The sequence below is a fragment of the Melampsora larici-populina genome (genome assembly GCF_000204055.1).
Source record: "Melampsora larici-populina 98AG31 unplaced genomic scaffold MELLAscaffold_20, whole genome shotgun sequence".
Lineage (NCBI taxonomy): Eukaryota > Fungi > Basidiomycota > Pucciniomycetes > Pucciniales > Melampsoraceae > Melampsora > Melampsora laricis-populina.
In genome coordinates, this window is record NW_006768784.1 from 363,547 (window position 1) to 375,347 (window position 11,801).

The 11,801-nt window shown below is 38.4% G+C and overlaps 6 protein-coding genes across 6 annotated transcripts; 3 read left to right on the forward strand and 3 right to left on the reverse strand.

The window, feature by feature from the left end:
* Positions 1-183: 183 nt before the first annotated feature.
* MELLADRAFT_87318 (uncharacterized protein) lies at positions 184-2,760 on the reverse strand (the record flags this gene model as incomplete). The annotated part of the gene is made up of 8 exons (XM_007410498.1): positions 184-386; positions 457-688; positions 787-1,068; positions 1,161-1,219; positions 1,300-1,407; positions 1,473-1,581; positions 1,657-1,712; positions 1,788-2,760. The coding sequence occupies 8 exons, from the start codon at positions 2,758-2,760 to the stop codon at positions 184-186; spliced, it is 2,022 nt and encodes a 673-aa protein (XP_007410560.1).
* Positions 2,761-3,155: 395 nt separating this feature from the next.
* MELLADRAFT_87319 (uncharacterized protein) lies at positions 3,156-4,900 on the reverse strand (the record flags this gene model as incomplete). Its single annotated transcript, XM_007410497.1, has 5 exons — positions 3,156-3,630; positions 3,702-3,826; positions 3,909-3,964; positions 4,054-4,178; positions 4,311-4,900. The coding sequence occupies 5 exons, from the start codon at positions 4,898-4,900 to the stop codon at positions 3,156-3,158; spliced, it is 1,371 nt and encodes a 456-aa protein (XP_007410559.1).
* Positions 4,901-5,327: 427 nt separating this feature from the next.
* Positions 5,328-6,469, forward strand: MELLADRAFT_74864 (uncharacterized protein; the record flags this gene model as incomplete). Its single annotated transcript, XM_007410345.1, has 2 exons — positions 5,328-6,039; positions 6,108-6,469. One exon carries the CDS (start codon positions 5,470-5,472, stop codon positions 5,989-5,991), a length of 522 nt encoding a protein of 173 aa, XP_007410407.1.
* Positions 6,470-7,746: 1,277 nt separating this feature from the next.
* Positions 7,747-9,632, reverse strand: MELLADRAFT_48489 (uncharacterized protein; the record flags this gene model as incomplete). Its single annotated transcript, XM_007410496.1, has 8 exons — positions 7,747-7,872; positions 8,023-8,181; positions 8,285-8,455; positions 8,517-8,615; positions 8,692-8,727; positions 8,790-8,917; positions 8,979-9,070; positions 9,141-9,632. The coding sequence occupies 8 exons, from the start codon at positions 9,353-9,355 to the stop codon at positions 7,747-7,749; spliced, it is 1,026 nt and encodes a 341-aa protein (XP_007410558.1).
* Positions 9,633-9,837: 205 nt separating this feature from the next.
* MELLADRAFT_87322 (uncharacterized protein) lies at positions 9,838-11,220 on the forward strand (the record flags this gene model as incomplete). The annotated part of the gene is made up of 3 exons (XM_007410346.1): positions 9,838-9,932; positions 9,999-10,314; positions 10,402-11,220. 3 exons carry the CDS (start codon positions 9,838-9,840, stop codon positions 11,218-11,220), a joined length of 1,230 nt encoding a protein of 409 aa, XP_007410408.1.
* A 223-nt stretch (positions 11,221-11,443) lies between these two features.
* On the forward strand, positions 11,444-11,770 carry MELLADRAFT_87323 (uncharacterized protein; the record flags this gene model as incomplete). The annotated part of the gene is made up of 1 exon (XM_007410347.1): positions 11,444-11,770. The coding sequence occupies one exon, from the start codon at positions 11,444-11,446 to the stop codon at positions 11,768-11,770; it is 327 nt and encodes a 108-aa protein (XP_007410409.1).
* Positions 11,771-11,801: the final 31 nt, after the last annotated feature.

Genomic DNA, 11,801 nt, shown 5'->3' on the forward strand with positions numbered 1-11,801 from the left:
CATGATCATGACAAACAACAAACAACAAAACAACAAACAAACTGTTTTCTTTCTATGTACGTTATGTAAAAAGCTTCCAACAAGACCTACACCCTAATTGATGAAACCCACTGAAAATCCATTCCATTCCAAAAAGAAACAAAACGAAATCCAATCTATCCCAACAAACTTTTCCATGAAGACTTATTTTCCCCCAATCGTTTCTTCTTCTTCTGCTTCTTGTGCTTCAGCTTCAGATTCTTTAGGTCCTTTACCTTTCCTAAACCATCTCACATCTTCAGGAGAAAAGCCAGCTTCAGGAGCACCAAAGACAGCGAAATCAGGTGTAAGAGCCATATAATCCGTTCCATCAAACTCTTTTCCTTCTTCAACCAAATCAAAAAAGCCTATCAAAAAAAAAACCACATCGTCATCCTTCCACCCAAAAGAATCAAAAAATAGTCAAAATCCACTTACGTTCATAATCGATCCATGTATGCCATTGATCATCAATCCGATACTTTTGATGAGCTGCTAATACACAACAAGAATGAGCATGTTCTGAAGCAAGATCGTATTGAAGATTAGGATCATCTGTAGTAGAATTTAATTCATAACACAAAGCTTGAACAAAGTTGACGACTTCTTCATGAAATGGTGAATTTTTAATCGTTAGATTAGATGAAGGTGCATAACCACAATACGTAACCTAATCCCCGAAAAAAAAAAAAGTTAGAAAAAAGTGTTTGTTTAAATAACTTGAGAAAAGAAAAAACATCTTAAAAGTCGAAAAAACCAATCACATACTCCTTTAACTTCAATAAAATCAGGTCGACCACGTTTAATCAATTCAACATAATCCAATATCTCTTCACTATTCTCTCCCTTAACCAATGTCAATCGAAAGATCGTCCTAGTCTTCTTCATACCTTTAACAATCTCAATCGATTCCAAAAACCTTTCCCAAAAATCTCGATGTAATGGTCTATCTATCGATTTCAATGAACTTTTGTTACCTGCATCTATTGATAAATATAATTGAGTAACAGGTGGTAAATCTTTTAATGAATCTGGAAATTGTGCATTGGTCTTGGATTTGAACGAATGAAAAAAGAATCGAATTAGATTTGATTTATAAAACTTTTTTTTTTGGATGAAGAGCTTGGTGAATAGAGACTTACTACTAAGAAAGTCGAAATTCTTTTTTCAGTCAAAAGCTCGATATATTTCTTGATATGTGCTAGATCAAGGAGTTCAAAAAGCTTGTAATCAGATTAGATGTGACCTTCTTGATCAGTTTGAACTTCCATCCACACTCACGATACATCACTGGTTCTCCTACCAAACTAAGAGCCGCATGTTTTGGAGTTCTAGCTTCCAAGAACCGATCCGGTCGAACGCCCGGCATTCCTAACAATTGTTTAATAACTTTATGTAAAACATCATCTAGTCAGTCAGTATAAAGTTTAAGATACAGAAATCCCATCACTCACGTCGATCATGTTCTTTTAAACTTTCTTCTATTACAAACTCAGCATCATCTGTCTTCCAACGCCATGAAGTTCCTACTGGATTCGTATGAGCTCTCCAACAAAATGTACACTACATAAAGAGATTCATGGATCAGTTTGAATAGACTCAAGACCAAAAGCCAAGATGTGAAGAAAAGGTTTATACTTTATTGGCACATGCTAATGAAGGTGTAGCTTCCATACATCGATGGGATTGAATTCCTAGAAAAACAAAAACATCATAAATTAAAAAAACCGATCAACTTGACTCAAAAAAGCGATTCAGAGGAGACTAACCATAAAAAGTGTGTTTGTAACAAAACCCTCTTCCTCTTAAACTTGCTTTAGTCCATCTACAAGTTTTCACTGCACTATGAGATCCAACAATCGCATAACCTTGTTTAGTTAAACTTTTCCGAGTCATCGGACTGATCATCTCTTTCCGAAGATCTTGTGTAACGACTTGATGATTAGGTAGGATTGAAAGTTCATCCGTAGAAGATTGAGGTATGCCAACACCTAAGTCTTCTATATCTGCTCCATCATCTTTTTGGGCGCTTGAGTGATTCTTTTGTTTAGCTTTTGATTTCCGTTTGGCTAGTTCTAGTTTCGATAAAGGTTTTGAAATCCGATCTTGATCGTATTCTACATAATCATCATCTGAATCATACTCTTCATCATCAATTAAATTCAATTCACTGTTCTTTAATGATAAAGCTTCGATCGGAATGATTTCAAGTTCAGATACCGATTTAAATGATTTGTTCGAAAAGTTTTGATTGATTTGATCTACCAGTTGACCTAATTGAAGTTCAGGATCCACCGAAACATCAATCTTAACCAACTCAATCACTCTCTTAGCCCCCAAAGAATCCAAAATAAAATCCAATTCGATCGCTTGTTTACAAAACTCTTGTCCATAATCTATATGTCCAATTCCAATCACTCCATAAGCAATTTGGTTTAAACTATCTTTCGAAAATCTAAAATCATAAAGTGAATCTTTGAATTGAGCCAAGATTGAATCTACTGGTGATTCTACATTGTAAGAAGGTAAAGCAAAGAGAATGATAGTATTTGAAGTAGTTAAGATGATTTGATCTAAATCGAAATCGTGTAAAGAATGAATTCTTGGTTTGGAAGTGGTTGATGAAGTGAGATTGATTGAGTTTTGAAGTTGAAATGATAATGATTTAGTTGTGTTTGATAAACTAGAGTATAAGATTAAGACTTTGACTTCTTCTTCTTGTTCTTGTTCTTGTTTTGACATGGTCTTTAGTTCTTTCTAGTTCTTGAGTAGTTTCTCAAAGTGATAATTTGATTTGGATTAAGTCCGATTTAAATTTTTCGGAATTAAATCTCTCAATCTAACTGAAACCTGGTTCACCTCGCAACTCCACTGTTTCCATAAACCCTTAACCAAGCATCGGATTGGAGCTCTCAAAACTCATCACTCTAGTAACCTGGGTCATTGGTATTCATCAAACAAATATAATATTCAATCACAAGGTATACTTTCAAATCATTGGGATTTGGTTTGTTTTCTAGTAAGCTATATGACCAAGAACAAAGCTACACATCTAAATGCATCATCAACCCAACCTCATCCCACCCAAAATTAACCTATCACCAAGTTGATATGATATCCAAATCAGATCAAGTATTTCATTTAGAAGAATACAAATGAATCATTCCAATCAAAAGAACCGCCAAACTCAATCCAGCACCAATCTCAACCTGTTTACTCAACTCAGGATCCGACTGAAATTCCTCATACTTCTTAACCCACCATCTTTTCATTCCAAACCCATCCCTCTTTTCATCTTCTTTAGATCCATCACTTTCTTCTCTTCCTATCACCTCTTCTTGATCTATCATACTTCTAGTGGATCGAAATTCATCAACATCATTTATGGTTGTCTCGATTTCTATGGTTTCTTCTTCAAAAGTAGGTTCAATCAATCTATAATCAATCATCGGTTCTTCTTTCACTTCTTCTACAATTTCTGTCACTTGACTTTCTTTTTCAAGTCTTTCTAAAACCGTTAAAAGCTTTAAATCAGTTTCTTGTAATTGTTTGGTAACTTCTTTAAGTGCTTCTTCCATTAAATCAGTTTTAGCTTCATCCCTCGCCATGATTCTAAAGAAACCCATCCAAAACAAAAACCCTTCAGTTAAGTATTCTATGATTGATAAAGAAAGTCAAGTTACCTATTCTCGACTCCTTCGACTACTTTGGCACGTTTGTATGGTTCAACCAAAACAATTGCAGCTAGAAAGACAAGAACGTTGATAAGAGTGATTGATAAAGAGAATGTGGTAGATAATGATCGAATCTAATTTAAATAAATAAACCAAAATCAGTCACAAGAAACTTTGTGGTAAACCAAAAAAATCAAAACCAAAATTGTCTTGAACCTTATCAGACCAAACTTGTTCTTCATGATATCTACTAAGAATAGCTTGCATAAGACCTAAAAAAAATCAAATTCTTATTAAACCGATGGTTTTACAAACCCCAACCAACGTTTTTTTTTGAAAAGAATTCGAATCTTAGACTGACCTGTGAATTCTTGATCGACTTTGGCTTCAGCTTCTTCTAATAAGTTTTTAGCTTTCAATTCTTCTTGTTCATTCGAATGATCCGTTCTAACAAGAGTAGTAAATCTAGCAAGATCACCATCTGACCTAAAATTAAATCCGATCCCAGCACCGTCCAACCCAACCCAACCCAACCCCCAAAAAAACACACATCATTAATCGATCCAAACCTTTTTTTCTTTGGAAAAGATAGAATGGATCAAGTTTTAAAAAACTGACCAACTTGCCTTACGAGCCAACAAATCATTAACTTCTCTAACACTTTCAGACCTACATTCGACCGCTTTCTTATAAAACTTTTTCATTTCTAAAGCTTTTTGTCTAAAGGATTTCAAATCGGTTTCTTTTTTAGATACGATTAATTTTAATTCATCTATTTCACCATATCCAGTCAATTTTGATAATTTGTTAGGTAGTAATGATAATTCGTTGGAAAGTTGTTGTTTTTTCGTCTTCAGTTGGTGCTGCAGTAAAGTTTGGAATGGGTGTAGTTTTTTGTGTGAGAACTCTGTGAGTTGGGATCGGAACTTGGAGATTGGTATTTCATTTGGTTTAGAAGGGATTGATGGTCTTTGAGGTTGATCGGTTGGTGAGAAAGTGGGTTGGGATGATGAACTTGATTCTGATGTTTCTGATCGAGAAGGATGAGTTGGTTTCTCAGGATCTTCTTGTGGTGGTTCTGGTGGTTCTGGTAGTGATGATGGTTGATTTGAATGTTTTGATTGAGAATGAAATCCTGAGAATAAGAAATGTTGATGATGATAAGTTGATTGAGCTTTGAGTAATAAGAAAGTAGTCGAACTTGTCATTAAATTTTGGGTTTTGATTTTATTCATCATTCATTCAATCAATCAATCCTTGATATCTATTTCCTTCTTTCCTTTTTTGATCGAATCCTTGATAAATATTTCTTTGAGAAAACAAAAAAATTAGTTTAAAAAATGTTATGCGTAAAACTTCCCTAACACATCTCACTTTAAAGGGCTGTTTCCGCTGGTCTTTTTAGGCCGGCTAGGATCTTAAGGTCTCCTAGAGTATGTCTAGTGTTATGTACCTAGAGATAAGTGATAGAGTGGTTCCCAAGCACTCTCCAGGGCCTTTTACGTATTTTAATGTAGTTAAGGTTACAAGTGTTATTATGTAAATAAGTACAACCTTGACACCGATCTTAAGTATCATCCCGATTGGTTGATGTAGTTCGGACTGGTCACTACTCATGCTGAATGTGTTGCTCTCGCTGCGTCCAACTGATAAGTAAAAGACTTCACTTATTGACTCTACAACATACTCTTGAGAAACTTCCTCTTTCTTTCTTCTTCGCCTTTTATCCATCTTAACCCCACAAAATTATCAATCCAAACTTTCATCTATAGTAATCATGTCACAGTCGAGCCCAACCAAACTGAATGATACCTTGACTTCGCAAAAACCATCTTCTGTGTCCTGCTCCGAAAGTCTTGTATCACAAAAAACTGAGAATCCAACCTCGATACCATCCTCTCATATCTCGATCTCATCAAACACAGGACCAATCCCTGTATCGATCTTATCCGGGAATCCAAAAAGCCAAGGATCATTAGTAGAAATTGTACAAAATCATTCAGATAAACCAACTACTGTGATCCTCACTTCGACTCCTTCTTCGGCTCCATCTATCAAGACCAAGTTTGTGCAACAAACGAGCCCTCGAATCGGTCCAATCAGTCCTGCTGAGCCTCCAGGAGGGTTATTCTTGAAGGACTTGGCGTTATCTAATCAAAATTCAAAGTTGGATGGCATCAAGGGTTGGAAGATCGATAGACGGAAAGCTACCCCTTATCCTCAGCCTGAAGCTGAAGAATACGAGTTTGATGATACCCCGGAGGATGTCTCAACCGAAGATGCAGAAGACGATCAGTAAACCTATGGTCTAAGGCTTGGCGGTGGTTCGGAACCCGTTCTAGCAAATGTTGGTGTTCCAAATGACTTTCTCCATAATCAAACTCGATATTGATTTCCATCTTGCATGCCGCACAGGTCCCATTCAAACATCTTCGATCAATCTTCACGCGAGAATCTTCGAAAACAGAACCTTTGTAACATCTATCTCATGCTCTCACTTTGTTTATATCTTGTCCTATCATCCTTCATAGTTTGTTCTCTCTAGGTCCTAAGATCATGCTCATCATGATCAAAATCATCATGGCTCTGATCTTCTTGCATACATTCCAATCTCATACCCTTCATAATTGTTGTTATTCTAAAATACACATTCTGATCTTGCTTGATGTATGTTATGCGCGAAATTTTATGTAGTGTCTATGATTTCATTCTCGCGTGGTCCGTTGAACTTGCTGGTAGAAATGAATACCATGCTTCAAATATCGCGTTTGTAAACGATATCAAGCATCAAGGGCGGGCTCTGCTTAGATCTTGTAAATGTCTTTCATTAAAAGAAGGAAACTGCTTTGCTCTTCAAACTCTTAACAAGTCTTATTGTACCTTGATAATGAATCACAATGTGAATATTTTGGGTGTCATTTAGACTTCTCTCATAACACAATGATCTCAATCAAGTGTCAAACAAGCTCTTTGATATGATGCCTGCAATCTACCTAAACTTTCTGGACTTGGCTTGATGATGATTCAATTCTTTGGCCCGTCAGTTGACCACTGGAATCTGCTTCTGTGTTGAAGTTCAAGTCACTACTACCTCTAAATCTGCTAGAATATCAGCATGTGTGATAGTTACATCTTCTATGATTCTTAACCTCCACTACACTACTTTCTTTGGAACGTCATCTCTGGTCCAACCTTTCAATGCAACCTCCATAATGTTTATGCAGGTCTGTGAGGCATATCAGGATACAATGAGTCTGGTGTGGATTTGGGCAAACATATATGATCTCCTGTGTGTTGAATATGTTCCATGAAAGTATTGACATCATCTCATGTTAAAGAACTGTGTATGAATTCTGTTCATCATGTGTAGTATTCCAGTTTGAATAAGCTCTATGGTTCAAAGTGTTCCTGCTCTCAACTTATCCCCAGCCTCAGGTCATTAGATATCAAAAAAGTGGTGAGATGTGCCTTTTGGAGTACATATAAATACAAACTTAACCAAGGCCAATGACAAGGTTCGGCTTACTGAGATATACGAGTCACCACTAGACGCACGAATCTTCTTATGCCTCATGGGTTCAAATTGAGGCTTAGAGAGCACACAAAGCTATATGTTCTCTGATGTTGAGCTTTCAGACCTGCATATAACAGGCTCATGAATGAAAGTTTTTTTTTGATATTTTTTGCTTATGTTTTGGACTAGAATGTGCTCTAACTGATAGACAGATGCCCTGCATTTTGTTCCAAATCATTAACTCCATACAAACATTGACTAGTGTCAATCTGGTCTCTGGATGTGTTCAAAGTAAGGGTCCTGTAACTTAACACCCAGCCCTTAGCAGGAGCGGTTCGAGAGGAAGTCATGTTGACTGGGTTGTAAGTTGTTTCCTTGGAAAGGCATCATGAGTGTTAAGATGATGGTACTAATTGAAGACAAGTGGCTAATTTGGTTACAATTTTACAAACTCTATATGGTAGATGGTTGACCTACTCAGTGGATACAGCGACTTCTAAAGGCTTAAGAAATTCACCCTGGAAAGTGATCGCAACAAACTCAGAAGGATTTCGCATGTAAGAAAGTGTCGGTACATACCTGTAACCACATTCTATACATTTTCAATTTTCGCGCTCTATTCAGGAGGAGACGCCGGTCGAGGGTCATTCTGATCAATTCAAACTTCTCACTTTTATCAGTAGCTTCCTGAGAGACCTGAGCCGATGAATCAAGGACCGAATCTTCGGTAGAAGCCGCGGGCTGATCGCAAAATATATTGACAAGTTCATCTGTGACATAGAAGATCAGTTAGTGGTAGAGTGGCAAAATTTATACATTGGAGCAAAACAAACCCTTATGGAAGAAGTAAACCCGAGTACCATCGCCTCTGATATATAGGTTATCCTGCATGTAACGAGAGCCTTTCATCCTTAGTTGAGTGAGGTCGTACCGAGCATAATCACGAAACAATACCCTTCCACCAGGTTTCAGCATCTTTTCGAGGCTTGAACAAAAAGTCCGACATCTGTGAGCGGCAGGGTGACACTTGCAGATAAAGACGGGTCGAAGACATGGTCTATTAGGGTACCCCACTTACGGTATAGACGTTTCGAACAGTTTGGGCCCATTCATCCGGATGTAGGGCACTGAAGCAAAAGATCATGATAGCTATATCCAGTGATCCCGGCACAATTGAAGGCGGTAGCTCAGTCGAGCTCATATCCCATACAATCCCAGTGCAACGGGACGGATCGTATGCAGGATTTTCCTGATCTCAGGTTGATCAGAAAAGTCAAGTTGAAGCTCAACCCAAAACAAAAGAAACTCACCTTTAAGACCTCAATTGCCTTTTTCGAGTAGTCCAAAGAGTAGATCATCAATTCTGAATTCTCATTGGCTGCCAAGATCGGATAAGTCGTATTGCCGGGCTTCATGAATCGAGGAGCAACAATCTTCAGGATTTTGATGTATGTGTTTGATTAATGGGTATGATGACCAACTTACCCCACACCCTATTTCGGCGATACGGACTGGTCCACTCTGCAAAGAGGAATGTGAGTTGAGCCAAATTATAGCACAAGACTTCCAAAAGACCCACATACGTTAGGCTTCACTACATCTGCCAGAGATGGAAACTCGTTCCTCAACCATGCTCGATCCTTGAAAAAGGTATCTTTCCTACTTAGATAAAAAGTATCCCAATAATCTGCTGGGGCCGAATTGAACTTTTCTACGTTTTTGCTAACATGAGCCGAGTTTTTGGTAGATTTCAATTGAGAAGAGAAACTAACCTTGTAATTCATCAGACACAGGACTGGCCACTTGCTTAGCTACAAGATCATCTGCGTATTTTTGCTGTTCCTCATCCCAAGCCACATTGTCCCTAAATTAGAAAGATCGAGATGGTAAGCTTGAGTCGAATTCAAGAAAAGCTGTTACTATTTCCAACGAACCATGCATTGTATTGCCAAGGATCATCGATTTCCTCATTCCATTGTCGACGTCCAATTTTAGAGGTGGAGACAGGTGAAAAAACCTTATCATCCGTGCTTCCAGTAGCGTCTTGTCGAGAGCCAACGGTCTTTGGAAACGAAGCCTTCAAAGCAATAGCACTCGCGTTATGATCTTCATCTTTTTCGTCGATTGGTAGACGCGGAAGTGAGAACATTGAGTATGCGAAAAGCTTTTTTGAAGTTCGTGATCGAGGTGACCAAGCCCAATATGGTGATACTGAATAAGGAAGTCTTGACAGCGTGGCAGCCGAGACGGTAGCTAATTCCGACGAGAATCGAATGATAGTGATCAATGAAAAAGACGTAAAAAAAGTTGATTGTAAGTTGCTATGAGTTTCATGAGTTGGTTTGAATCAGATTTTGTCCGTTTTCGGCTAAAACTTCACAACTGAGTATGTATCTCGAGGTTGTGCAAATATGTCAAAACAAGACTGAAGATATGTATATAAATCAAACCTATCGATACCTTTTTCCAATCGACACCTTTTGTAGTCACAGTGAATGCCTTTTTTCGATTTAGTACACTCGAATTCAACTTAATTTCCTTTTTAACACTAAATTCGATTTGAGCACTTCACTTTTTGAATCTTCTTGCAATATCATACTACTTTAATTATCATCAATCAGCTTCATCACCATGGAACTTAACCTGGCTGAGTTTCCAGTTGAAAAGTTTTTCAACAACATTCCACCTAATCAGATATGTTTGCAAATCTTTTACGATGCTGTCAGGTAAGTCGACTGAGCTCTTGATACCAACCCGGCGGATTAGTGATTGACATCAAAACTTCTCTAAAGCAAATTGTACTTCGAAGGAGTCCCACACATGGTCGACATTCGACACCATGGCATCCTACTCGAATCAGCAAAAGAGAAACATCTTGAAAACCCTAGAAACCCAACTTTACGCGATGATTATCAAGCCAAGTGTCAACGATACTCAAATACCCACGACAAACTACATCCCATCATACTCAAAACTGCCGAGACCCTTGAACATGCCTCGCGCATACAATCAGCACATATGTTTCGTGATATCGTGCATGCTTGCCAATCAGCCTCGGTTCAACTGTCGTCGGATTGTAGTACATCAGATCGTTTACGAGCTCTGGAAGTGAGTTGATGCCCTATGTTCTTTAAGTTGAATCGCAATCGTTCGCAAAATCTTTAGCACATAGCTAATGTTTTGACTGTTGCGAAGAATGAAATGTCCGAATCAAAGGCGTCTTGCCAACAACTTGAGATGAGGGTACAAGAACTACAGGCAGAAGTGACTCAATTGAATCTCAAAGGTCAATATTTAGCCAATGAGTTGACAACTCAGGGGGAAAAATTTCATCAGTGGCAAATTAAACAGCAAGACCACACGGCTCGAAAACTAGAAGAAATCAATTCATCATTTCGGAACGAACTCAACCATTTCAAGAAACTTAATGTTGGAGCTTTGGAAGATCTCACGATTCGTTGTGAAAAGAATGAATCACAAATAGAGAAACTTCAATCATGGTCAACAACACTTCAAAGTTCCAAGCCGATTCACCAGACTTCTCAACCCCCTGGCAGCCCGAATAAATCTATGTCACCTCTTACTGGACCAACAACAACACCAATGTCGATACCAAATCCAGTTTCCACTTCTGGCGTGACAACTGTGTCCGGAACGATTCAAGAGAGAGGGGCCCCGAGTCAGCATCGTGCCCAAGAGTTGCCGATGCCCCACTCTTATGATCCTGTCACTACCCATGATCGGGCGTTCACTTACGTTATCTCTAAGCTTCGCCACTCCAGTCGATTCCAATCCGCTGTCCTCGACGTCATTTCAGCTGGTGGCCCGCCTCCTAACTTTAAGCGATTTCAAGACGCTGTCATGGATGCACTATCGATGGAGGGCTCCCTACCAACACTTGATTCACAAGTGCGCAACCTTGCTACCCGAATCTTACAAGTTGAGGAAGATGTCAAGCAAATAACAAACAGCGCTACAAGAGGTAATCAGCTTAACCAAACTATGGGTCGATGAACAGTCGATATTTGACACCCGGGAACGGCTGAAGGAGGGTTGGAAAATTCCATTCATGTAACAAAACGGGGTATCAACCTATAGTTTATACTTCAATTTAATCGATAATGTAAAAAGTTGTTTAAATTAAAAAAAAATCTTGAAGCATTCCACGGGTGGAATTCGAAGATAGCGCCAGGAATCATCAGGATCAGAAATCACTTTTATTGCTATATAACAAATCATGAGAAAAAGCTGCGAAATAATGGTCAACAAATTAGCCGGAATATTACTTAGCTTGGCTTCCAGGAAAAGGCCCACAGCTGCCTTTCAGATATCGATGTACCAACACTTTAAATCTGTGGTAGCTTGCTGTGGAATACTCATAGACATCTATCAATTAAAACCATTCCTACAAAAAATCCTACAAAAAAAGGCTTCCTGTCTCTGCTGGGTGTGTGTGGCAGAGCAAGACCAACAAAAATTTTCATTCCTCTGCCTTTGTCAATCACTGCCCTGGCATCTCAAGGTATCTTGTATTTTCAACCATCAGGAGGATTCAACTTTGTAGTGACTGTTACCCCAATCAATACCTAGAACAA